This window comes from Dendropsophus ebraccatus, chromosome 4, assembly GCF_027789765.1.
Source record: "Dendropsophus ebraccatus isolate aDenEbr1 chromosome 4, aDenEbr1.pat, whole genome shotgun sequence".
Taxonomy (NCBI): domain Eukaryota; kingdom Metazoa; phylum Chordata; class Amphibia; order Anura; family Hylidae; genus Dendropsophus; species Dendropsophus ebraccatus.
The window spans coordinates 46,832,233-46,858,725 of NC_091457.1; the positions used below are offsets into that span (position 1 = coordinate 46,832,233).

The 26,493-nt window shown below is 41.5% G+C and overlaps 1 protein-coding gene across 1 annotated transcript in view; it reads right to left on the minus strand.

Moving 5' to 3' along the window:
* LOC138789625 (leucine zipper protein 2-like) overlaps window positions 1-26,493 on the minus strand; it is a 198,855-nt gene that overhangs the window by 28,207 nt on the left and 144,155 nt on the right. The window contains exon 8 of the mRNA XM_069968364.1: window positions 1,778-1,876. Within this exon, the coding sequence (XP_069824465.1) occupies window positions 1,778-1,876 (99 nt within the window). The remainder of the gene's footprint in view (window positions 1-1,777; window positions 1,877-26,493) is intronic.

Consider the following 26,493-nt stretch of genomic DNA (forward strand, 5'->3'; position numbering starts at 1 on the left):
GTGAACAAGTGTACGCTCACCTGGATGAGTTGTGCGAACGATAGGCACAACTATATCAATTGTTCTAATAACACCGCTGCCACCTCCGGGTCATTCACGGTGAAACCGAGGAATGAAGTAATTAGGAAACACAGAGAGACCCAGCAGAGGCCATCTGGGAAAGGGATACCTTTTAATCAAGCCAGGCGCAGGTTTAGACATCAGGTGTAGCAGTGCATAGGAGTGAGCGATTGTCGCCAATCACCAACACACTATGCAATCTTTGACCAAAAATAAAAAAACTATTTATTCAAATAATTTTTTTTTTTATTTTTGGTCCAAGATTGCATCACAGCATTCAAACCGAACATCAGGATTTTCGCTCATCACTAGATTACTAGTGCATACACACACAGGAGTGATAAGGTAAGAATTTTTTTGTTTGTCAGTTAAACTCATTGATGGTGATGTGTGTCAGGGCTCTTTATATTACTGAAAGCAATTGCAGACACCTGTGCTAATTAGTTTGGCAGGTGTGCCCAATTAAGGGCAAGACTACTTAAGAAGGCTGGCCCACATTATTAGGCAGCCTACATTTTGAGTCAAAATGGGAAAGAAAAAGGATCTGTCTGCTGCTGAGAAGCAACAAATGGTGGAGTGTTTACACAATCAACATTGCCAAGACACTTCATAGTGATCACCGCACAATCAAGAAGTATGTAGCTGATTCCCAGCAGACACGTGTGCACGCTGATAAGGGAAAATTGAGGACTTTTTCAAACAGGCAACTACATCAGGTTAAACAGCTCTGGGAGGGTATTCTGTCCTCAATTGAAGCAGAAACCATCCAAAAACTGACAAACTCAATGGATGAGAGAGGTCAGAAGCTCCTTTCCAACAAGGGTTCCTATGTGCAAATGTAGCATCATCTAAAAAAAATGTTTGACTTGAAGTAATAATCTGTTAATGCTGATAATGCTTATAATGTCACAAATGACCATTTTTTTTAAATAAAAAAGAAAAGGTTGAAAACTCTGCTGTGCATAATAATTTAGAACATGCATTTTGAGATTTTTTTTTTTTTAAATATACTTTTATCATAGGCAGTTTCTTCAAAAACCTTTCAATTATACTTGAATAGTTGATTACTGGAAAATTAAATGACTGCAATTCATATAGGTAATTTGGGAAAATATGAGAAAATATTATAAATACAAACATCTTAAAGTTCTTGGCATGTAACAGGTCATTTTATATTCATTGAGCATATATTTTTATGTAGACATCATTAGTTCTTATATAAGATCTGCAACGTTAATTACAAATGGTACAAATGAACTTGCAGAAAAGCCACAGGACTCACATAGGCTCCATAGCCTCATCAAACAGCTGATCAGCGGGGGTGCCAGGAGTCAGATCCAATATTGATGGCCTATGCTGAGAATTGGATAACCCCCTCTTTAATGTTAACAGAGTTAAGATCTTTCTAATCTCCAGTAGGAGAATAAGGACAGATAAGACCATAGTGATTTGTTCATAGTACTACTCCTTCCCTGTACGGCAGGAGATAGATGATATTCTGTAGTTACAGTATATAAACATATCATTGGCTGAAGTATCTTTTTTTATTGTACTCAGCAGAATCTAGTGGAAAAGATGCCTTTCGGACAAATAGAGGAGTAAATTATTGTGAGCAAATTTTTTTGTCTAATAGCAAAGCCGCCAATCTGTACAGTCTATAGACAAAAGGAAGAGAAATTGATGGCGCACCATTTTTGGTAAAATAACATAAGCTTACATTGAGAGAAGAATCACAGTCCTTGTCATGTGGGAACTCTTTATGTCCTTCTTTTTCCTGGGAATGTGAACTTATATTTGATATTTCTACCATCCGACTCTATAAAAAAAGAAATATAATATGTCAATGCAAAAAAAAAAAAAAAAAATAATATATATATATATATATATATATATATATAAAAATATATATATACTTATATATAAATTCTGAAGGCAAAATGGCCATTAAAACTTAACTCTAAGGGTGAGTTCACACTACGGAATTCTCGCGGATAAACTCAGCAGAATTCCGCTGTCTTTCCGCGCGCCTTTCCGCCGGCTCCACAGACACCATTCCATGGGCCGGCGTATTCCGCTATCTGCCAAAAGAAGTAACATGTGGCTTCTTTCGGCGGATAGCGGAATACGACGGCCCATAAAATGCTGTCTATGGAGCCGGCGGAAAGGTGTGCGGACGCACGCGCGGACAGACAGCGGAATTCCGCTGAGTTTATCCACGAGAATTCCGTAGTGTGAACCCTTCCTAAAGAAGTTAAAGAACATCAGCTAAAATAACAGCTAGAAAACTTTACACATCTCAGTGACATTACATCTTCTATTTTGTTCTCCTTAAAGGGAATTTGTCAGCTCCCAAGCCCTACCTAAGGTGCTGACAGTGTACTTTGGCTTGCGGTCCCCTAGAGAGAATGGTACCTTTTGGTAATTTGTCTGTGCAGCAGATTATGCACAATCCTACTGTAATTAAATGTCAGACAGGAGTTGTTTGTGCCACACTTTGGCACACCTCACCCCTCCCTCCTCTTAATGAATAATCAATGCTTCCCGGCCTCAAACTGTGTGTAAACACAGCCTTAAAAATGATACAATAATGAGAAAAAATAAAGAACTTTATTTCAAGAATGAACTAGCAGGTCTGTAGACAGGTAAGTTACCACTAGACCACATCTCCAACACATTTGGGCTCAGAGATTCAGCTGAAGGTGAGGAAAATTTTTTCAGATATAAACCGCTTATAGAGGACTGATCTGCAATCAGAGACACTGGATGACAGCTGAGTGTGTGTTCACACACAGTATTTTAGTTCACACACTTGAAATTTAGTGGATAGCCGTCAACGACTGCTGTTTTAAAACAACGGCAATTATGTGCCATTAAATGACGGCCATCCACACAATTTATATAAGGATTTTAACCAAAGAGTGAACTGGTGGCAGATCACTAGACAGGTGAGTTACCACTAGACCACAGCTCCAAGACATTTTGTTTCAGAAGTTTAAATATCTCTGAATGCTTCTGAATGAGAACTGATCTACAATCAGAAACACTGGATGACAGCTGAGTGAGCAGGAGTCTGGGCAGTATTGATTATTCATGAAGAGAAGGGAGGAGGAAGGAGTGGTGAGGCGGCCAGAGTGTGGCACAAACAACTCCTCTTTAACTCTTCATTACAGTAGGAGACCTGAGATTGTGCATAATCCACTGCATGGCCAAATTACCAAAAGGCACCATGCTCCCTAGCGGACTGCCAGCTACAGCACACTGTCAGAACCTTATTTAGGGCTTGGGTGCAAACAGATTCCCTTTAATACTGCTGCATGTTACAAAATGGCTCCTCCTGGTAAATATCACACTTTACAGTATTATCGTCCACCCTTCACATGTCTCCTACTTTACAGTATATTTTGGGACTGTGGGTTCATCCACACATGGGCAATTCCGGATTTAATAGGCGTTATTATCCAGGCTAGGTCTATTACCTTTCTTACTTTATTAATAATCAAATGTTAATCTAAAGGGATTGTCTGCTGTATATAGCCCATTCTTAGAACATTCTGCCAATAACAAATTGATCACAAACTGTCCATCTGCTGTGACCCCAAGCAAACTGTGGTAAGCTGTTGGAAAAGCCATAAATAAGGTGGCCATAGGATACAGCTGGCAGCCAGAGTTCTGGTTAAGCCAGAAGAAATGTTCTAAGAATAGACTGTGTGTAGTGTGAAAACTGACAGCACAGATGCATACATATCTGTGCTGTCAGTTTCTCTTTATTGGTGCACAAATTTTTACACAGGCTGATTATCAGCCACAGGGGCATTTCTAGCAACTGTAAGCCACAGTACCTTGAAAAGGTGGTGTAAGGGGGGGGGGGGGGAGATGGGAATACTACCTACTGTGTGTGTGTGTGTGGGGGGGCTACTGAGAATACTACCAACAGGGGGTGGCTATTGAGAATACTACCTACAGGGGGCACCTACCTAATGCAGAAGACCAGCTACTAGGTGAACCTATTTAATAGAGGAAATTACTTACTGGGGACACCTATCTACTAAAGAGACCTATCTTATAGTGGGACCTCCCCCATCTCGTTAACCTACCCACCTTGAGGTAAGAAAAGGTAATTATGAAGCCTAAGATGTTTGTCTGGCAGGTTCTACAGAGATGTATCAAGAAAAGCAGCAGGATGCCTTCAGCTCATGTAAAATATTAAACTTTATTGTGATTCTTGAAAAATGTATAGTATGGTACCGTGTTAGCCAGAAAAATCCATATCGTGGTAAATACTTCAAATCAAAGTATTTTAGGAGTGATACCTTTATTGGCCAACAAAAAAACTGTTAGAGCTGTGAGCTTTCGGGATTCACAAGATCCCTTCGTCAGACAAGTTCACAAATGAATGACTTACAGAAACAGCACAACATTTTAGGGATGTTACAAGCCAGAAGGGAGAGACATCTGTGAATTGGGGAGGGGGGGGGGGGTGAGGGGGTATATACATCACATAGATAAGCCAGGGCAATAAAAAGGACTTGTTGTAAATTAAAGGTTATTTGGAAGTCCAAGATTGTTGGTCAGTTCAGTCTTATCTGTGGAGTGTGTCCATGTAGTGGGTCATAAATCCAGGTGCCAGGTTTAATCCATGTGTTAATGATTGGAATGTTTTTATCAATTTGAATTCCCACACTTTTTTGATAAGGCAGGGAGTATGATGGGAGAGTGTTCAACACTTGGGGAACTTGTTATGAGTGTGTTGGCCCGCCGTTCCTGCTAATCCCCATAGCGTTCCAGTTCCAAACAGCCCGATAGCAAAGTAGGTTCTGGTTTTCTCCTTTTTATTTTAAGAACTGTTTTTACTGTGTATGTATGTGTCTGTATATTTTGTACCATCTCTTTTTTATTGTGACCTGTACTGTATGCACTGTCCTTTTTTATTTGATATTAAGATTTCACTTTAATAAGAGCTTTCCTGTGTTCTAAAAAGGCCCTATGTCTCTGAAGTAAAACGTTACCAGGGGTAAGTGATTACCATAAGATTGTGATAGATGTAATTTGTAGTTGCCTTAGGTGTGCATAAGGGTAAGGTGTCACGTCAGCCTTATTGTGACGTGTGGTGGCAGCAGAAAACGTGTAACTGGGTGTTAGGTTCTGGTTGGTAGCTGATCCAAGACGGTCCGAGGTGAGCCCGGTTGCCTACTAGCCAGAACCTAAGTCACGGGGATCGTGACAAATTGGCTGTATTGGCCACCATGGATGTGGAATCTCTGTATTCAAACATCCCCCATGAGGATGGCATTGCTGCCTGCCAACACTTCCTTCAGAAACACAACAGAGCCATGGAACCAACAACACAACTCATCAGGTTTGTGCTTAGCCATAACTATTTTTGTTTTGGGGAAGACATGTATCTGCAATGTATGGGAAGTGCTATGGGAAGCAAAATGTCTCCTCAATATGCCAATCTCTTCATGGCCAAATTGGAGGAGGAGTTCCTAAATACTTGTATGATCAAACCTCTAGCTTATTTCCGGTACATTGATGATTTACTCATCATTTGGACAGCATCGGAAGAGGAACTGCTTACCTTCCACAGCAACTTTAATAACTTCCATCCCACCATCAAACTCACACTCAGCTACTCCAAATCCAAAATCCATTTCCTGGACACAACCATATCTATAGAGAACAACACCATACAAACATCAATCTACAAAAAACCTACAGGCCACCCAGCATACTTAAAATGGAACAGCTTTCATCCAAACCACACAAAAAGTCCATCATCTATAGCCAAGCCCTCAGATACATTAGGATTTGTTCTGATGATAAAGATAGAGAACACCACCTATCATCTTTAAGAGAGACATTCCTAAAACAAGGCTACCATCCAATAACCATTGATGAACAGATCCACAGAGCCAAAAGAATTCCAAGACAAAGCCTCCTGGAATATAAGCAGAAGGAGGAGAACAGCCGGGTGCCATTGGTGGTCACCTATAACCCTAATATGAAGATCCTAAAAAAAATTGCTGCTGAACTACATCCAATATTCCAGAGGGACAACAGACTGAAAGAGATTTTCCCAGAATTACCTCTTCTTTCATTCAAACAACCCCCGAATTTAAGAAACCTCCTTGTAAAAAGCGCTCTGACATCAACAACAGAGACTGGCACCTTCCCCTGCAACAACAGAAAATGCAGCACATGTCCCCACATATTACAAACAAACACAATCCGCATCCCCAACACACAGCGAGACTACACAATCACAAATGCTTTCTCATGTACATCCTCCAATGTGGTCTACATGATAAAGTGTTCACGATGCCCCACAGGGATTTACATTGGGGAAACAAAACAGAAACTACAAACTAGAATGAACTTACATAGACATACAATAAAAAGAAGTCTCAACACCCCTGTAGGCCAACATTTCTCAGGACTGGACCATAGAATAACAGATTTAAGGGTTATGGTCCTCAAAGGTCACTTCCAGAGTGACAGAGAGAGGAAAGTGTGGGAATTCAAATTGATAAAAACATTCCAATCATTAACACATGGATTAAACCTGGCACCTGGATTTATGACCCACTACATGGACACACTCCACAGATAAGACTGAACTGACCAACAATCTTGGACTTCCAAATAACCTTTAATTTACAACAAGTCCTTTTTATTGCCCTGGCTTATCTATGTGATGTATATACCCCCTCACCCCCCCCCCCTCCCCAATTCACAGATGTCTCTCCCTTCTGGCTTGTAACATCCCTAAAATGTTGTGCTGTTTCTGTAAGTCATTCATTTGTGAACTTGTCTGACGAAGGGATCTTGTGAATCCCGAAAGCTCACAGCTCTAACAGTTTTTTTGTTGGCCAATAAAGGTATCACTCCTAAAATACTTTGATTTGAAGTATTTACCACGATATGGATTTTTCTGGCTAACACGGTACCATACTATACATTTTTCAAGAATCATAATGGAAGATACCCCAATGTACCGAACACAAATGGATCTTAAAACCCTACTGAAGAAACTGGCACAACTGAACAGCGACATCTTCTTCCTATCCCAATGCAAAAAGGATAATTTGATTCCCAAGGGTCTCATGGTCAAGAACCCAACTCGATGTACGTACAATACTTACTTTACACAGAAACTGTGCTACAGAACATCTGAACGTCTGAGGAACCACCTCATCCACATTTTCTACAGCAAGAAGAAAACTGTCCAAGAAGCAATTAATTCTCTGAACACAACACAAGGACCAACATTTTGCTCAACAAGAGAAATACTTTGGAATTTCCACAATAAACTACAACATCAACTTATAATCAACAAGAAGAAGAAACTCTACAGACTTAGGATGAAAGCAGGTCTCATAACACCGGTGAGAAAATTGGATCAGCACAAGCTGGAAACATCTTCTTCAGTTGTAAACCTCTCACAGTATCAGCCAAACACAGCAGAAATGAATGTTCTGTCTAAAGGACTCACCTTCTGCCCTGCAAAACAACTTGACAGAACCCAATTTTGCAGTGATATAGAAGAATTTTTTCGCAGATTACGATTAAAGAGTTTTTTCTATGACAGAATGGATTTTAACTCACAAACTGACACGAAACAAGAACCTACAAAAAAGAAAAAGAGGACAACCTGGACTCCACAACCCGGACATAATCAAACCCTGGATTACTACATAGACTGTTTTAGAAAGAAAGTTAAATCTGGTATTTTGGATAAACAACACAACCAAACACATAACCTCAGTGCAGAGGAAAGGAAAGCTATAAAATCTCTAAAACTTAACAAAAATATCATTATTAAACCGGCAGATAAAGGAGGAGCTGTAGTGATTATGAACACGTCTGATTATATCAAGGAAGCAAAGAGACAACTCCAGGACAGAAGATACTACAAGCCATTGCAGGAGGACCCCACAAAACGATATACTAAGGAACTCTTAAACGTCATAGGGAGCTTCAACTCTACATCTACCAATCTACTGGACCTTGTACCAGACAATCCCAAAATGGGGACTTTCTACATCCTACCAAAAATACACAAAGAAGGTAATCCAGGGAGACCAATCATCTCTGGTATTGGGACACTAACAGAAGCCATCTCTGGCTGGGTTGAAAATATTTTAAAGCCTTTGGTGAAGCAAACACCCAGTTATGTCCAGGACACCACTGACATTCTCTACAAACTGTCAGCCCTGGGCCCACTACCACAGGATACAATATTGGCCACCATGGATGTGGAATCTCTGTATTCAAACATCCCCCATGAGGATGGCATTGCTGCCTGCCAACACTTCCTTCAGAAACACAACAGAGCCATGGAACCAACAACACAACTCATCAGGTTTGTGCTTAGCCATAACTATTTTTGTTTTGGGGAAGACATGTATCTGCAATGTATGGGAAGTGCTATGGGAAGCAAAATGTCTCCTCAATATGCCAATCTCTTCATGGCCAAATTGGAGGAGGAGTTCCTAAATACTTGTATGATCAAACCTCTAGCTTATTTCCGGTACATTGATGATTTACTCATCATTTGGACAGCATCGGAAGAGGAACTGCTTACCTTCCACAGCAACTTTAATAACTTCCATCCCACCATCAAACTCACACTCAGCTACTCCAAATCCAAAATCCATTTCCTGGACACAACCATATCTATAGAGAACAACACCATACAAACATCAATCTACAAAAAACCTACAGGCCACCCAGCATACTTAAAATGGAACAGCTTTCATCCAAACCACACAAAAAGTCCATCATCTATAGCCAAGCCCTCAGATACATTAGGATTTGTTCTGATGATAAAGATAGAGAACACCACCTATCATCTTTAAGAGAGACATTCCTAAAACAAGGCTACCATCCAATAACCATTGATGAACAGATCCACAGAGCCAAAAGAATTCCAAGACAAAGCCTCCTGGAATATAAGCAGAAGGAGGAGAACAGCCGGGTGCCATTGGTGGTCACCTATAACCCTAATATGAAGATCCTAAAAAAAATTGCTGCTGAACTACATCCAATATTCCAGAGGGACAACAGACTGAAAGAGATTTTCCCAGAATTACCTCTTCTTTCATTCAAACAACCCCCGAATTTAAGAAACCTCCTTGTAAAAAGCGCTCTGACATCAACAACAGAGACTGGCACCTTCCCCTGCAACAACAGAAAATGCAGCACATGTCCCCACATATTACAAACAAACACAATCCGCATCCCCAACACACAGCGAGACTACACAATCACAAATGCTTTCTCATGTACATCCTCCAATGTGGTCTACATGATAAAGTGTTCACGATGCCCCACAGGGATTTACATTGGGGAAACAAAACAGAAACTACAAACTAGAATGAACTTACATAGACATACAATAAAAAGAAGTCTCAACACCCCTGTAGGCCAACATTTCTCAGGACTGGACCATAGAATAACAGATTTAAGGGTTATGGTCCTCAAAGGTCACTTCCAGAGTGACAGAGAGAGGAAAGTGTGGGAATTCAAATTGATAAAAACATTCCAATCATTAACACATGGATTAAACCTGGCACCTGGATTTATGACCCACTACATGGACACACTCCACAGATAAGACTGAACTGACCAACAATCTTGGACTTCCAAATAACCTTTAATTTACAACAAGTCCTTTTTATTGCCCTGGCTTATCTATGTGATGTATATACCCCCTCACCCCCCCCCCCCCCCCCCCCCCCCCCCCCCCCCCCCCCCCCCCCCCCTCCCCAATTCACAGATGTCTCTCCCTTCTGGCTTGTAACATCCCTAAAATGTTGTGCTGTTTCTGTAAGTCATTCATTTGTGAACTTGTCTGACGAAGGGATCTTGTGAATCCCGAAAGCTCACAGCTCTAACAGTTTTTTTGTTGGCCAATAAAGGTATCACTCCTAAAATACTTTGATTTGAAGTATTTACCACGATATAAACTTTATTGTGGAAACTTCATTAAAAGAAACAGCCGATGCGTTTCGAGCCAACCTGGCTCTTAGTCATGGCATCTGGATTTCAGATATGTCAGGGAAAAATGCATCCTGTGATTGCCAGAAAGGGAAAACTGGCTCTATAATGCCATATGTGGAAGCAACAAAGTATAGTGGCGCCGTTGTGAAGAGACAGAGATGGCTGAAAAAAATTGTCCTGGTACAATTACTCTGATCAAAAAAGACGTCACTGGATGTACTGTAACTGCACTGTAATCACTTATAATGATAGCAAGCATAGTGTGTCAGTTTTATTTTTGCACTCTATAGTATACCATTGCCTGTGGGGTATTCTGTTTAGTAGCAGTATACAGCAGCATTATGCTTCTGTAAATTTGTCCCAGCTTTAGCCCTAGCATCCAGTCTTCCTCTCTTCCCTAGCCTCTTGTCTACACACGCTTGAATGCAAAGCCTGGATAATAAGTGACAATCTATTTTATGGCTGCAGTTCTATGGATGTGGCACCTACAGACATTGAATGATATGGCTGTTTTTTCTTTTTTTTTTCTGGTGCCCATCTATAGGTGATATACATTAATGCAGTTATTTATTTTTATTTTTTTTAAGTTGTTAGAAAAAGCAATATTATTTGTCTTAAGCACCTTACACACCACATGAGAGCTGACATTTATCATTGGATTACACCTGAGAACAAAACAGTTGAACAAAGCGGAAAAAAAATTCTTTCAACCTCTTAAGGTTTAAACACCTACAGTAGCTAATAAGGACACAATGCCCTGAAAAGATTTCCTTCTTCATTTCCTTCTAGTATGCACCATGCAGTCGTACTATTGAGAAACATGTAAGTGCCTTTCACAAAGTGAAATACTGCAGATTACATTCATTCTGATCTATAGAGCATTTGTAAAGACCTTTACCCCGGATAAAATAACCACTTTTATACTCTAAATATATTTCTTTGTGCTGCACATGAAAATTGCTCCACTTACAAGCAAACATGTTCGGGTTGTTCGAAGAAGAAAGAAATGGTGATTATTGATTTTTATCCCCATATGTTGTTTGATGTCTGAGGTCACAGGCATTTATCATTATAGAGGCCTGATAGATCTTTAAGGTTGAAGCAAAATTGCTCATTAGTTGCTTTTCTTCACAACATATTAGAATTTAAAATATAACTTTTATAGAACCCCATCTACATCCTATTTTTAGTACTGCAAATAGTGTAAGGAATTTCCCATATGATTTGATTTTGAGAATTATACATTATATGTTGTTCACTACATTATCATAATTTTTGCCATAAATCAAAAGTTGAGAAATCTTATGAGGAAACAAAATTGCATCTTTTTTTTCTGTTCCGGTGTCCTGTATTCTATTTGCATTGTCACACTGATTTACGTTTTGCACCTTTGCATTAGGCACTCACTGTGCACCTATACACAGGGATACCAATGAGTTAACTTCACCCACAGACTGGTTTAAATGGACACTGGCTTTACAGCACCCACAAACTGGTTTAAATTGACACTGGTTCTACAACACCCTGAGACTGGTTGAAATGGACACTGGCTTTAAAGCACCCACAAACTGAATGGACACAGGCTTTATAGCATCCACAAACTGGTTCCAATGGACACTGGCTTTACAGCACCTACACTCTAGGATACCAATGGGTTTACTTTACCCACAGCACCCACAGACTGGTTGAAATGGACACTGGGTTTTTAGCACCCACAGATTGGTTAATATTGACAATGGCTTTACAGAACCGACAGACATGTTGAAATGTACATTGGCTATTTAGAACCAACAGACGTGTTGAAATGGATAACACAAAAACACAGAAAAAGGCAACAGCTCACCGCAATGGCAAGATGTAGACCCACTACAGACATGAAACAGACATGAGGCTACCTTATGGTGGTGGGGTGGTTAACACTGTTTGCAAATGGTAACCAAAAGCCCCATTATTTTTGTGGGAATTTTTTTAGCAGTTAGGAGGGCTGCTTTTAACTATTTTCATGTCTGTAGTGGGTCTACATCTTGCCATTGCGGTGAGATGTTGCCTTTTTCTGTGTTTTTGTGTTTACAATTTTAGCCATAGTGTTCTAGGATAGATGACCAAATTTGTCTTTTTTTCTGTGTTCCAGATGGGGGGAGTGGCTGCCTCTACTTGGTCATGCACTCCACCCATCCCACCCAGGTGATGCAATTATTTTTGCAGGTATAAGATAGATCTTGCATGCCCAGAGCATAGGCATATTGTACGCCATGGTGAGGCCATACAATGTAGGGTCCGCCCCAAGCATGAGGCTACCTTATCGTGGTGGGGTGGTTTACACTGTTTGCAAATGGTAACCAAAAGCCTCATTATTTTTGTGGGAATTTTTTATAGCAGTTGGGTCTACATCTTGCGGTGAGCTGTTGCATTTTTCTGTGTTTTTGTGTTTACAATTTCAGCCATAGCAACACGCTCCTGCCTAGTGTGAATGGTGTTCTAGGAGAGCTGACCAAATTTGTCTTTTTTTTCTGTGTTGAAATGGATTCTGGCTTTACAGCACCCACAGACTGGATTGAATGGACACTAGCTTTACATCACCCACAGACTAGATTCAAGGGACACTGACCACTTCTCCCACACACTGGGATAATTTCACCCAAATCACCCACAGACACCCACCTACAATGGACTCTTATATCCTCTCCTCTCTCTATTTCTCTTCCTGCCTTGCCTTAAATTCCAGCTGTGATCCTTTTCTCCTCTGCACACACAGAAAACTGCCTGCCTCCAGCCGAAGCACACTCTATACAGGGTGAGGGGGTGGTGGGGTGGTAACATCACATTGAGGCTTGCAGATGATTGGATGTCCACAAGAGATTATGGAAAATCCCTTGCTCCAGCCAAGCGACAGTACTGTAACTAAACATGTGTTCACCATCACGGCCGCCATGTTTAAATAAATTCTTAATGAATCATGCAGAATTTGCTTCGTAAAATGAAGCAAATTGACAGCGTAATTTGCAGCAAATCTAACATTGCTGGTTTCGCTTTGCTCATCCCTTGTCAATACAATTATTCTCAAATGCCAACAGACTACATATTTCCCACTAATGTCTCTGGATATTGATAGATATTGAAAAGTCTTAGTAAAAGAGAGAAGGCTTTTTGTCAAGAATTATGAAATCATTCTCTTGTAGCTGCAAGTCTCAATGCATAAAGCATTTTAATGTACTGTATATCAGAAGGTGTAGAATTCTTAAATTATGTATTTACTGTAACAAGCATCTATAGAAATTGGGGGTATAATATTATTATTATTATTATTATGTAACACCAATGGGATGCTTATTCAATTGCAGATCACATCCCATTTCACCCCATTTTTTGCCTTGGGGCCATGGAAGCTTCTACATAGCCTTGTGACAAATACATTCATGCACTGGAGATAGATTCTGGGAGTCCTTTTTAAGGAACAATGTACTGTATCTCTGAAAAAAGAACAGAACATGAAAGAGGGTCTTGCAAAGAAAGGACTGCCATAAGAATAACAAATATAATGACTAAAGATGAGCGAATAGTGAAACATTCGTTAATTAGAAATTCGATTCGAATAGCTCCGGATATTCGACTATTTGAACGAATATCAAATCCCATTATAGTTTATAGGAGAAAAATACTTGGGAAATACCTGGAAATCAAGATTTGACTACGAGGAGGTCACCAAGTGCACAATGAAACCTCAGGAAATGATGCTAACACCTCTGGAATGCATATGGGACAGCAGGGGAAGCATGTCTGGTTGCATGAACGTAAAGTAGCGGTGTAGCGGTACTTGCGTGTGTATTAGGTGGTGCGTAATATTAGCGTATGTTTGTTTTTTGTTTATTTAGTACACTTGCAAAATACAATTGTTTGCAGTTATATATTGCCTAGCCAGTGATGTGAATTACACACACACACACACATATATATATATATATATATATATATATATATATACATATATATTTATATATATATATATATATATATATATATATACACTTTCAGTATTATGCCACTATCACAGAAATCAACTATAGACTCCAAACACAATACAATATAACCGCTTTGTATAATGGAAAAAAATACTCAGACAACTTATTTCCTCTACATTAGCGTGAACAGAAAGCCAAATATTGAGCAAAAGAAAATTTATCATGCAGCCATTTAGATCACAAAAAGCAAAGTTGGTGTGGGAATTACTTTAAGGGTATAAACCCACACACCGTATATGCAGCGTATTTACTGCTGCGATACGCAGCAAACTCGCAGCAAACTCGCAGCAAAATCGCAGCAGATTAGATCTAAATAACTGAACACAGCATCAAATCTGTACCAACAAATCTGCTGCGTATTTGTTGCATATCTGCTGCATATCTGGTGTGTGGGTTTATACCCTAAGCGGCAATAGAGTTTTTCTCCCCATGCTGTTTAGCCAAACAGCAGTCCTTTTATTTTTTCAGGCAATTGAAAAGCCTAAAACACGTGGGAGCAGTCGTCCCAACCGTCTCTTAGACTGCTTAAGTAAAGCCGGACCCGGATCAGCTGTGTAAACAGCTGATGCATTTAATAAAAGTGTCAATAACCTACAGCTACTGTATAAAGCTACTGGTTCACTTCACCAAGGCCAGGCATCTCGGTCACACATATCTGTCCTCTAAAATGACAAATAGTATCTTCACACAAGGTCCATGAGGTGAACCCTCAAAAAATTAGCTCGAAACCCATGAGGTTAGCCCTCGAAAAATTAGCTTGAGGCCCATGAGGTGAACCTTCAAAAATTGTATAGAGGCCTATGAAATTAGGTCCATGAGGTGCTACCTCAAAAAATTGTATAGAGGCCTATGAACTTAGGCCCATTAGATGAGCCCTCAAATTTTTTTATAGAGGCCTATGAAATTAGGCCCATGAGGGGAACTAGGCCCTGCAGTGATGTTACTTTGGTGAGGGGGTGCCATGAACGTGTCCCATACCTTGGAGAGTGTTCCCCTGGCTGCCATGGACCTGATGGATGTTGTCCGGCTTTGAGAGGAACTCTCTTCTCTGCTGCCAGCAATGGAAGGTGGGAATATCTCCATCATATTCTGCAACAGTTCTCTCTGGTACTTAAGTAGTCTGGTGGTCCTCTCCTCTACTGGAATGAACGAGGAGACATTATCTTTACATCGGGGGGGGGGCAGCATTGCGAAAACCCAGCATTTTTTGCTCCCCATTATGTGGACAACGCATTTGTCCCTCGCAAAGCAGCCCAACATAAATTCAGCCATGTGTGTCAGTCTTTAAATTGGCATCACTTCGCTGCCCCCAGCACAAGGATCGCTCAATATTTCCTCCTCCTCTTTCTCCTCTGCCTCCTCTATGCCCCATCCTTGCTGGACCAATCGAATGCACACAACTGCACGGCTAGCCTCGCCTACAGTGTGGCTAACAACCTCCCCTCCTCTTCTTCCTCCAGGAATTGACGCTGAGAAGCTGACAGGAGTGCAATCTGACTGTCTAGTTCCTTCACATCTCCTCCTATCCCGGCCTCCTGTGCGTGCAAGGCATTTTCCCTGATGGCGATGAGTGATTCTTTAACAACACATAGGAGTGTGATGATTACGCTCACTATGGCATTGTCGCAGCTGACCATCTTGGTGGACTCCTCGAATATCCTGAAAACTTTGCATAAGTCTGCCATCCATGGCCACTCATGGTTGGCAAACTGAGGGAGGTAAATTTGAAAGCACTCATGGGTTTTAGAGCAGGTATTCCATGAGAGCTCTCTTCTGCTCACACGCCCTGGACAACATATGATATGTAGAATTCCAGCGAGTGGTGACATCGCACAACAGCCGTGTTCGGGCAAATGCAGGTATTTTTGTAGCTTTTTAAGGCTAGCAGCCGCCACAGTGGACTTCCAAAAGTGGGCACACAGGCGCCGCACCTCCATCAGTAGCTCCAGCAGGTCGTGGTAGGCCTTTAAAAAGCGCTGCACCACCCAATTAAAAACATGGGCCAGGCATGGACATGTCAGAGTTTGCCAAGTTCCAGAGCTGCCACCAAGTTACAGGCATAATCACACACACCACCTGGTCCCAGCTGCAGCGGCGACAGCCAAATTTCTGCCTGATACAAGATGGCGTCCTTTACCTCTGGGACGTTGTGCTTCTTATCACCCAGGCTGATAAGCTTGAGCAAGGCTTGCTGACGTCGCCCCACGCCAGTGCTGCAGCGTTTTTAGCTCACCACTATGGACAATTTTACGGAGGAGTAGAGGGAGGGGTTGTCAGAGCCCGTGCTGGCAATCTTAGGTGGGCAGGGGGGGGAGGAGGGAGGCTGTCCCTCCTTGAGACCCCGTACCCGCCTCCACAACATTCACCAAGTGTGCCTTCAAAGAGATAAAGCTTCCCTGGATGTAAGCACTCCCCCCTCCCTATCTCCCCCCTTATAGATGACTCCCTCTCCCTCCATATAGATGGCCCCCTCTTTCCCTCCCCTTATAGATGGCCCCTCTCCCCCCCTTATACATGGCCCCCTCTCCTTTTATATGGATTCCTCTCTCCCCCCTCTGATAGATGGCCCCTCTCTCCCCCTCCCCTTATATATAGCCCCCTCTCTCCACCCGCAAAGCAGATAGAAAGAAATAAAAATAAAAAAACCAACTAACCTAACATCAGGCACGTACTGGAAGTTAAAGGCACACAGAGAGCTCTATGATGCGCACGCTGCCGGGAATAGGACGCGACACCACCAGCAGCCACGCATCATACGGGGGACAGACAGATCGCTGTGGGCCGGTCCCGTCTTCCTCCTGGCCCGGTGACTCCTTTTCCCTACGGTAGGGGAAAGGAGTCGCCGGGTCGGGAGGAGCATTTGCCAGAAGTGCCCTATGGCCAGTCCAGCCCTGGAGGAGCCAATGGCTCAAACACTGAACCACATTTAACTGTATGTACATACAAGTAAAGGGCCAGACACAGTACCTGGTGGTACTTGTCCGGGTGCTAATGCTGGCTAGCAGCACATTCTGGACAGTCTTAGGATGACATCCTTCAGGAAAAATCTTGAAAGTTTTCCATGCCTAATAGAAACCTATGGGTCCTGAAATTTATTTGGATTTCCTCAAAAGAAATCCAGATAAATTGTCCTGATGTTTAATTTACCCACAGTGACACCTACTGCTGCTGGCATCAATGTACTGTCTATTGCACAAACCAGGTCTTAATAGTTCATCACTGTCACTGCTGCAGCCTCTTAATTGCCTATGTAGTGTTTCACCCATTTTGTACTTTTTGCACACACTTTACTTCTCACAGCTGCTGTGCTTAGATTTTGCAACTTATATTGATTCCAGGGGCTACTAAGTATATTATAATGAGTTTCAGGGGATATAGGGTGTATGCTATTATGAATTTCCGGGGATATGGTGTGTAAAAAGTGTAATAAAATGGTCATAGGGGGTATGGCATATAATATATAGAATTTTAGCATGTACAGCATATATTATATTGAATTTTAGGGGACATGGTGTATAATATAATGAATTTTAGGGGGATCTGAGGGATTGTAGTTTTACATGAATAAAAATGATTATCAAAGTAGAAATTCTGTAATAGACCTCCATTGATCTAATTATGTTACATTATTATTAAAATTGACAGCATTATTTAAATGGTTGGGGGAGGGGGTTATACACAAGACATGCTGCATGTTTACTTTAATTTGCTCTATTTTTACAATTTTTTTACTGTTTTGACACTTTTGCAAAATCCCTTTCAGTTCTCAGGAGTCTGATTATTTTTCTCTTTTCTGCAGATTCTATTTCCCTCTGTCGCCTTTAAACATCTTTAGCACAATCTTCTTTCCTGTCCACTTTCCTTTAATCTATTTCCCTTGCTCCATTACTTTTTGTCTGGTTATTAGTGTTAAAAAATAACCCGTGGTCAGACTCGTAATGTGCTGATGTTTCTGGGGGCGATACTTAGGATGAGCTATAAAATCGAATGGCGATTCACTGTATATACCGCCACTACTCCAGTGAAGACTTCACTAATTAAACCCTCAGCTGTCAATTCTGAAGATAGGAAACATGAATATGAAAGGGTTATTTCTGTATTCCTGCATAAAATAATAATAATAAAAAAAAATATTGGAGGGCAATCGGGTATTATTTAACAAAAGAAAACAAAAAAAAGTGGAAATATTTAATATATATATATATATATATATATATATATATATACCGATTAAAGGAGAACTCCATCCAGTAACCTTTTGTTTTTAAACGCCTGGGGAGGGGGTTAAAGAAAATAATAATACCTAGTTCCAGTGCAGCGCTGCCGCCTATATACCATCACTCCATTGCCTGGTCCCAGGCCATTTTCTGGTCTTGAGACAATACTTAGGAAGTGATGTGGCAGGTCAGTTAGCTATTCAGAGATGGGACACCCCTACTGCCACATAATGGCTGTCCAGCCCTGCGACCTCGCTTTCCAAGTCTCATCTTAAGACCACAAAGTGGTTGGGGACTGGGGAATGGAACGGTGCTATGCGGGCAGCAACAATCGAGCTAGTGAGGACAGTGGATGTTATAGTTTTTACCCACTCCCTCTCTGGATATTATCAAAAAACCTTTAACTTACCTCACAACATTTGATGACCATGCAATTTTTTTGTGTTTTTGTTTTTTCCTTCTTGTGTTTAACCCTTAGACGACCCTGGACCTGTACCTGTATCTGTACGTCCAGGGCAGCCTCCATGTGTTCAGAGCGGGGCCATGCGGTGGCCACGCTCTGAACCGCCGCGGTCCCGGGTGCCGCATGTAGCCCGGGACCGTGGCGATTACCTGATGCAGCCGTTCCCTGGTGTCTAGTGGCGGAGATCCCCCCCTCCCGGGACGTTGTCCCGGAGGAGCGATCTCCGTGTCTGTTACCTGCCGGGGTCTCCGCCAAAATGGCACTGATCCCAGCTCGTCATTTGGTTGCTTCCGGCTGCAGCAGCCGGAAGCAGTCAAGTGCCTATCTCATCGATCTATGCGCAATATCTATGCAGCATACATCTGTATGAGAGATCAGTGTACTTGTACTAAAAGTCCCCCAGGGGGGCTTCTAGTATAAGTGTAAAAGGAAAAAAGAAAGTGTTATTATTAGTAAAAAGTAATAAAAGTGTGAATCACCCCCCTTTTCCCATGTTATAAAAATAAATAAACATGTTTGGTATCGGCGCGTGCGTAATCGCCCAAACTATTAATTAATCACATTTCCGATCGCATACGGTAAACAGCGTAAGCGCAAAAAAATCCCAAAGTGCAAAATTGCGCATTTTTGGTCGCATCAAATCCAGAAAAATTGTAATAAAAAGCGATCAAAAAGTCGCATATGCGTAGTCAAGGGACAGATAGAAAGAATAGTTCATGGTGCAAAAAATGACATCTCACAAAGCCCCATAGACTAAAGAATAAAAGCGTTATAAGCATGGTAATAGAGCGATTTTAAGGAACATATATTTGTTAACAGTTGTTTGAATTTTTTACAAGCCATCACATAATATACAAGTTATACATGTTACATATCAGTGTAATCGTAACAACTTGAGGAACATACAGTATATAACATGTCAGTTTTACCCCAGGGCGACTGACGTAAAAAAAAATACCCTCCAAATAAAAGAAATGCCTTTTTTTTTTCAATTTCACCACACATTGAATTTTCTTCTGGTTTCGCAGTGAACTTCATAAAAAAAATTAAGGCTCTCATTGCAAAGTGCAATTTTTTTTGCAAAAAAGAAGGGCTCATGTGGGTTTCTAGGTGAAAAAATGCAAGTGCTATGGTCTTTAAAGCACATGGAGGAAAAAACGAAAATGCAAAAATTTAAATTGGCCCGGTCCTCTAAGGGATAAAATGCTATATCGGTTGCACTTTTTCCATAAAACATGTAGCATGTGTAACGCCTGGAGTAGTGGATCCCCTGGACCGTCACTAGCGATGGCACTAACCTTACCAGGGAGCGGAGTCTAAGGGGCCGCAGGTTTTCACCAGAGCCCGCCGCACGGCGGGATGGACTTGCTGTGGCAGGCGACCCCCAGGTCGCTACCCCTGGCTTGGTTGCTAGTGACGGCAGGCGAGGCGTGGCAGGAGCAGTAGGCAGGAGGTCTGTAGGCGTGATCGCAGGTGGCGGACAGGACTCAGGAACAACGGGAAGGCAGCGGGCAAGAACTAGGGACAAGGACTGCGGACAGGAACAAGGGACAAGGACTAAGGTCACGAACAACAGGGAGCTGGGCCAAACGCTATGGAAAGCATGCAGAGGCTCCAACACCTGTAGTGGGGCAGGGCTGGAATTTATAGGAAGTGATTAGTGCACCTTCCAATTAGGGGCGGACTGGCCCTTTAAATCTGAGACAGCCGCACGCGCACTTGAAAGCGGGGACGCGCGCGCCGGCCGGCACAGCGGGTGACAGGAGCGGGGAGAGGTTAGGCGCCCCCCGGGGCCGAACTAGTAGCAGCGTCGGGTCCCTGCACATGGACCCCGGCAGCTGCATGGAGAGGTCACGGCGGCAGCCCGGAGCACGGGACGCCGCCGCGGCCGTGACAGCATGTAATTCTTTGTGCTGTTAAATTGGTCATTTTGGGGGGTTTCATGTTTGCTCTGTGGTAAAAGTGACACTCCATCTACAGTATGTTCCTTAAGTCACTACAATTACAATGATCTATCTTATTTTAGTTGACTGCTTTTTAAAGATAAAACTTTTTTTTTTTTAAGTTCTTAAAATTGCTCTATTAACATCCTTATAAGCTTTGTACCCTTTGGTCTATGGGGCCGTGTGAGGTGTCATTTTTTGCGCAATAATCACTACTTTCTATTGATACAATGTTTGAGTATATGCAACATTTGATTGATTTTTATTACAATTTTTCTGGATGTGATGCAACCAAAATCTGCACTTTTGGATTTGTTTGCGCTTACGCAATTTAATGTAAGACATCAGGAATGCCATAATTGTATAGGTCAGGCAATTACTCACAAGGTGATACCCAATATTTATTTATTTATCTATAAAATGGGAAAGGGGGGTCATTTTTATTATGATATGGGATTTCTTTTATTAATGATTTTTGTTTTTTACACTGCAATTTTAACTCTAGTGATCTCTCATAGAGATCAATGCAGTACAGAGCAATGAAATGCGCTAGTAAGCAGCTGAGGCCTAGCCTGGGCAGAAAAAAAAAGGGTCCCCACTCCACAATCACATTGTGGGGAAAAAGGGGAGTGATCCCGCCACTTTACCAACTTCGATCAGGGAAAGAAGGCATTTAAATGCAGATGTCAGTTCTCATTAGCTGGGAACTGTGATTGGCCCATGCCCGCTAATAGCCATGGTCCCTGGCCAGGCTCCGACTGACCCACAGGGGTGCAGGGGAATCCCCAGGTGCGCCCTACCCATTGGTGAGCCCCTGAGCAAGGAGGTCTGCATCCCTGTTTAGCAGCTTCAGGATGACATATAATCCCCCAGTTTGTTTCATGGGACTTCACCTTTCAAGAAACTTAAGTGGACGGCTGTGCTGTTTGCATAGAGCAGGGATGGGGGACCTTTGACCATCCAGCAGTTGCAAAACTACAACTCCCATCATGCCTGGACAGCTCCTTTACACTAGAACAGGGATGGGGAACCTTCGGCCTTCCAGCTGTTGCAAAGCCTTCGGCTGTCCAGGCATGATAGGAATTGTAGTTTAGCAACTGCTGAAAGGCCAAAAGATCGCCATCCCTGGCATGGAGTGTCTGACCAGTTACTAACAGTGAGCGAGCATTGCCAGTCACATACACAGCACTGTGCAAAGTCGCTATAGTAATGTAAAAGGTTTGGTGCTGGGTATATCTGGTGTATGTAGGGTGGGCCCAAGGTACCCCAGTCCTTAAATAAAACCTTTGTGTCCTTATTAATAGCCATCATTTGACGCTAAAAGACTGCCATTTCTTTATAATTATGGCCATAAATAATGGTCATGATCATTATTTGCAGATATAATTATGAAAAGTCAGCCTTCTTTTGCTGTCAAAATGATGACCGTCCAAAAAGACGGCCACAAAGCAAACATTGTGTGAACATAGCCAAATAATGTATTGAGTTGGTTTTAATGAGAAATTGGAATCCTTAACTATACTAAATGAAAAGTTGTCTATCTACAACTTTATGTAACAATTTCTTGAACTGTAGATAGGTTTCCAGTAAATGGCTTATTGTATTTACTGCTTTGAATTTATTACAATTGTCATTCAATTCCGGGCTTTCTATCTGGATAATAAACAAAAATCACCCTTTCCCATAAAGTAACTAAAGTGCCCTGTGCTAAGGACCATGGAGTAGATTGCATTAGAGAAAGAATGATCTTTTTTTTTATATTTCGCTCTGGCTGTAAACTTGATCAGATACGAAGCTAAACTCAATGCGCAGTGATGTGCTTGTTGATTTATTACATTACTAGGGCTTAGTACCATGGACCATTTTGTTTTATAAATCTGACATCTTAAATGAATTCTCTTTCGGTAAATCTATTCTCTGTATATTTTATCTCTTTCCCACCAAATAAAAGAAGATTAGGTAATTCTGAAAATTAAATAGGAGTTTGAGGCTGTAGGAAAAAGTACTGGATGGTAAATTCTCACTGACAGATTTAAACCTTGTAAAACTAAGCTTGGCGGGATTTCTGTAGTAAACAAGGCACAAACTTATTCCATGGGATTATCTGAAGATGAGCGACAAAATCCTAAAATCCTACAATGAAAGTTGTGAATGAATTATTAGTACCACAAGAGCTAGGAGTGCAATTGTTACAGAACAAAAAAATACAGAAGATCTAAAAAAATCTAGGTATCCCTTGTTCTGCAAAACACCTTTAACTTGTTAAGGTATGGACTCCACAAGGCCCTTGTGGTTGTCATGTGATTTCTGGCACCGAGACATCAAAATACTCACTACTCCCTATTTGTGAGTATTGCTAGGGCTCAGTTTTTCTGGCCTCAGCCTGGCTAGAGACTGAAGTGGGGAGAAGGTGAGTATTTTTATACAGGCATGTAGCATATGTCTGGTCCCTTAGCAAAACCTCAAGTGAAACATAAAACATTTGGTAAAATGCAGAACAAATTTAATTCATTCCAAATTGATTTGCTTACCACTATATGTCAACAGGAGGCCTTAGGCGGTGTCTTATAAAAGATGTTGTACATCCCAATGTTATGCTACATTACAGATGCATCTTTAATCCCTGCATTAAGAATAATAAACTTTTTGGCCAGAGGTCCATACAAAAAGGTAATTTCATCATGAGAAACTTTGTCATTGTCAGGAATGGTCTGGAGGACATAAGACAAGTGATGGCCTTGCACTGGCACCCACCCCCCTGACCCTTCCTGCCTACTGCAACTGCTCTAAGTGGTATCGGATAACTTGGCACTAACTGGTCCCTGGCCTGAACAGCTGAAACAAAAAGCATAGACAAGACTGACAAACACAATAACTCAGGGTCCGCAAGCAAGGTTGGCAACAAACGGTCAGCGCAGTACAAAATCATAAGTCAAAAGGGGAGATAGAAAACCAAAGCCAAATCTGGGAACCAGGAACAACAATCAGAATAAATGCTAGGTCAGGGGGCACTCAGGTACTGAGGCTCTATTGCAGGCAAGGCAGGACACACAGGGGAGGATATTTATGGAGGCTGGAGCCCCAGACCTAACTGCAAAGCTGACTAGTAGTGTCGGCTGCCAGGGCGGTGAGGCCCTGGCCTTGGCAACAAGAAAGGTGATGCGGCCGCGACCCTAGCAACCGGCCTGACCGGTCACCAGGGACGCCACCAGCGTGTTCCTCGAGCAAGTTGGCCGGATCCTGAAAGCCAAATTTCCCACTAAGGACATATGTCTTACATAAACCGCCATTCCATCCATGTAAAATAAAATAGTTTCATCTATATACTTTACAACTGAGGTAATTATTGGAAAAAAAACTGTTGATCTATAAACACTTTAAAAGTAAAAGCTTTCTTTTTCATAAGAAATCTAAATTCCATGGTACATGTATTTATAGGAGTCATTGTTTGTCATTTAAAAATACTTCATTTGTACAGGGAAAATATGCTGTGAGTACATACATATATACAGAGAAGTTTCCACACAATGTGAATAATGACTGCATTTATACAGATGTAAAACAGTGAAAAGGAATAATTTCCTCACAAGACTATTTTCAGGTTAAAAAAAATGGGCTGGCGAGGAGACTGAAATGTTTTGTGTGGAGACTGAAACAGTCATTATCAAGATGAGTAGTATAATCCGACTTCTCTGCACATTCAAATGTGGATTTCGATCAGGAGGATCCCTATCTCAATGACACTCTTACTTTATTGGGAGAATTGTGTAAGTGTAAAGTGCTGCTCTCATTTATTTATATATATATATATATATATATATATATATATATATATATATATATACAGAAAAAACGTAGAGGAGACAGCACATCCAAAAGAAGTCTTCACTTTAATCACACCAGTGCAACGTTTCGGCTATACAACCAGCCTTTCTCAAGCAGTGATACAAAATACTCTCAAGTGCCCAGTATAAATACATGTGTGCATAATCAATGTTACTCAATCTACTTCTACTTCCATCTACTTGTTAATAAGCAAATTATCAGTGCTATGCTTCAAATCCTGCTTTGCAATTTCCGTTGATATTATCTTGTCTCTTGTTTTTCAGTGGCAACGACTATAGATAAATCCCAGGTTTATTTATTTATTCATTCATGTATTCTACGTATCAATATTATTAAATGTCTGGAGGGTCTTTGGAGATAGTTAAGACTATATATATAATCCCAAACAAATGTTTAAGCAGCACCAGTAATGCAATATGAGAGTCAGAGTGCTTGTCTTAACTGACCGGACCTAGGTCCGTAATAGGATATCCAGAAAAAACGTAGGGGAGACAGCACATCCAAAAGAAGTCTTCACTTTAATCACACCAGTGCAACGCTTCGGCTATACCAGCAGCCTTTCTCAAGCAGTGATACAAAATACTCTCAAGTGCCCAGTATAAATACATGTGTGCATAATCAATGTTACTCAATCAATCAAGTACTTTACAAACGTAAACAGAATAAAAAAAGGATATCCAAACACATCTAGTGTAATATACATAAGGTCCAATGGATCAATGTGAGAACATGTGCAAAAGATGATCAGTGATCATACGTGTCCTAAGTGCAGTGTACATGTAAGTCATGTCTCTGACATTAATGAGGCATGAAAGAATGTGTGTCATACAAGTGTAGGTAATTAAAACAAAGGTAAACAATAAATCAGGTAATACATACATGACGCCGATGTCTGAGAACCCACATGGAGGATGACAAGTCCGGAGGCGCCCACCGATGACATCACATGACGCAAACACTCAGGAGATGCCGTCAATCCAGTCACATGACCGGCACCAATGTCAATGTGCAGCGCAACAACCAGCGAGCAGGGGGCAAGCCTCTCCGTAATTGTCATCATCTAAGACGCCGCCATGATGGAAAAGGGCAATTTGCCCCTCCACCATGGAAAGGTCCTAGAGTATATTGGATGAACATATATAAGACTAAAGGTTAACTGGAATAAAAGAGGACATATGGGCAAGGATAATGGGCTGAAAACACAAAGTGGTACCGATATGACTAGTATGTATATTAATACACACAATATACTGTTTCCCTAACCATAAAACATATATATTGAATAAGTGTTGAGGATGGACCTATAGTATGTGGGAGGCTTGGCAGGGCCAAAGAGTACCTTATTAGTATACCTACATAGGGTCATGGGGACCCCGGGTTATGAGTAAGGGAGCCAACCCTGGGCATATAGACATGTCACAGTGCTGAATAAGCACAGCGACCATCAATGTCCAGGGTACCAACTTCAGAACACCACACAACGTGCATGTGTCCTGGGTCGGTAATATGGCTCAACCATCCTCAGTGAACCCCAGCGTCGCCCATCCGGCACAGGCCCACCTTTAAAATACTGTACTCTCAACCCCAACACATAGGCCGAGCCCGAGTGATATACCAGAAATTAATGGAGTACCAGAAGGGTAGGGAAAAGTGGGTCATTTATTAAAGGTATATATGTTCACCCATATATCCAGACATGGACCATACTAGAGCCCCATATCATGAAAAATTGGAAACAACACGTAACATTAGTCAACAAAGAGACAAAGTTGACCCACTTAACAGGATTGATCTACTCAGACCTAAGAATACCACAAACAAAGCTCCTAGAATAGCATTTGTCAGTACATATGGGTCTCAGAGCAACAGGGTTGCCAGAATCATTCGTCGGGAATGGGTCACACTATCCAGAGCTTTTCCACACATTCCAGAATTGTCTACCC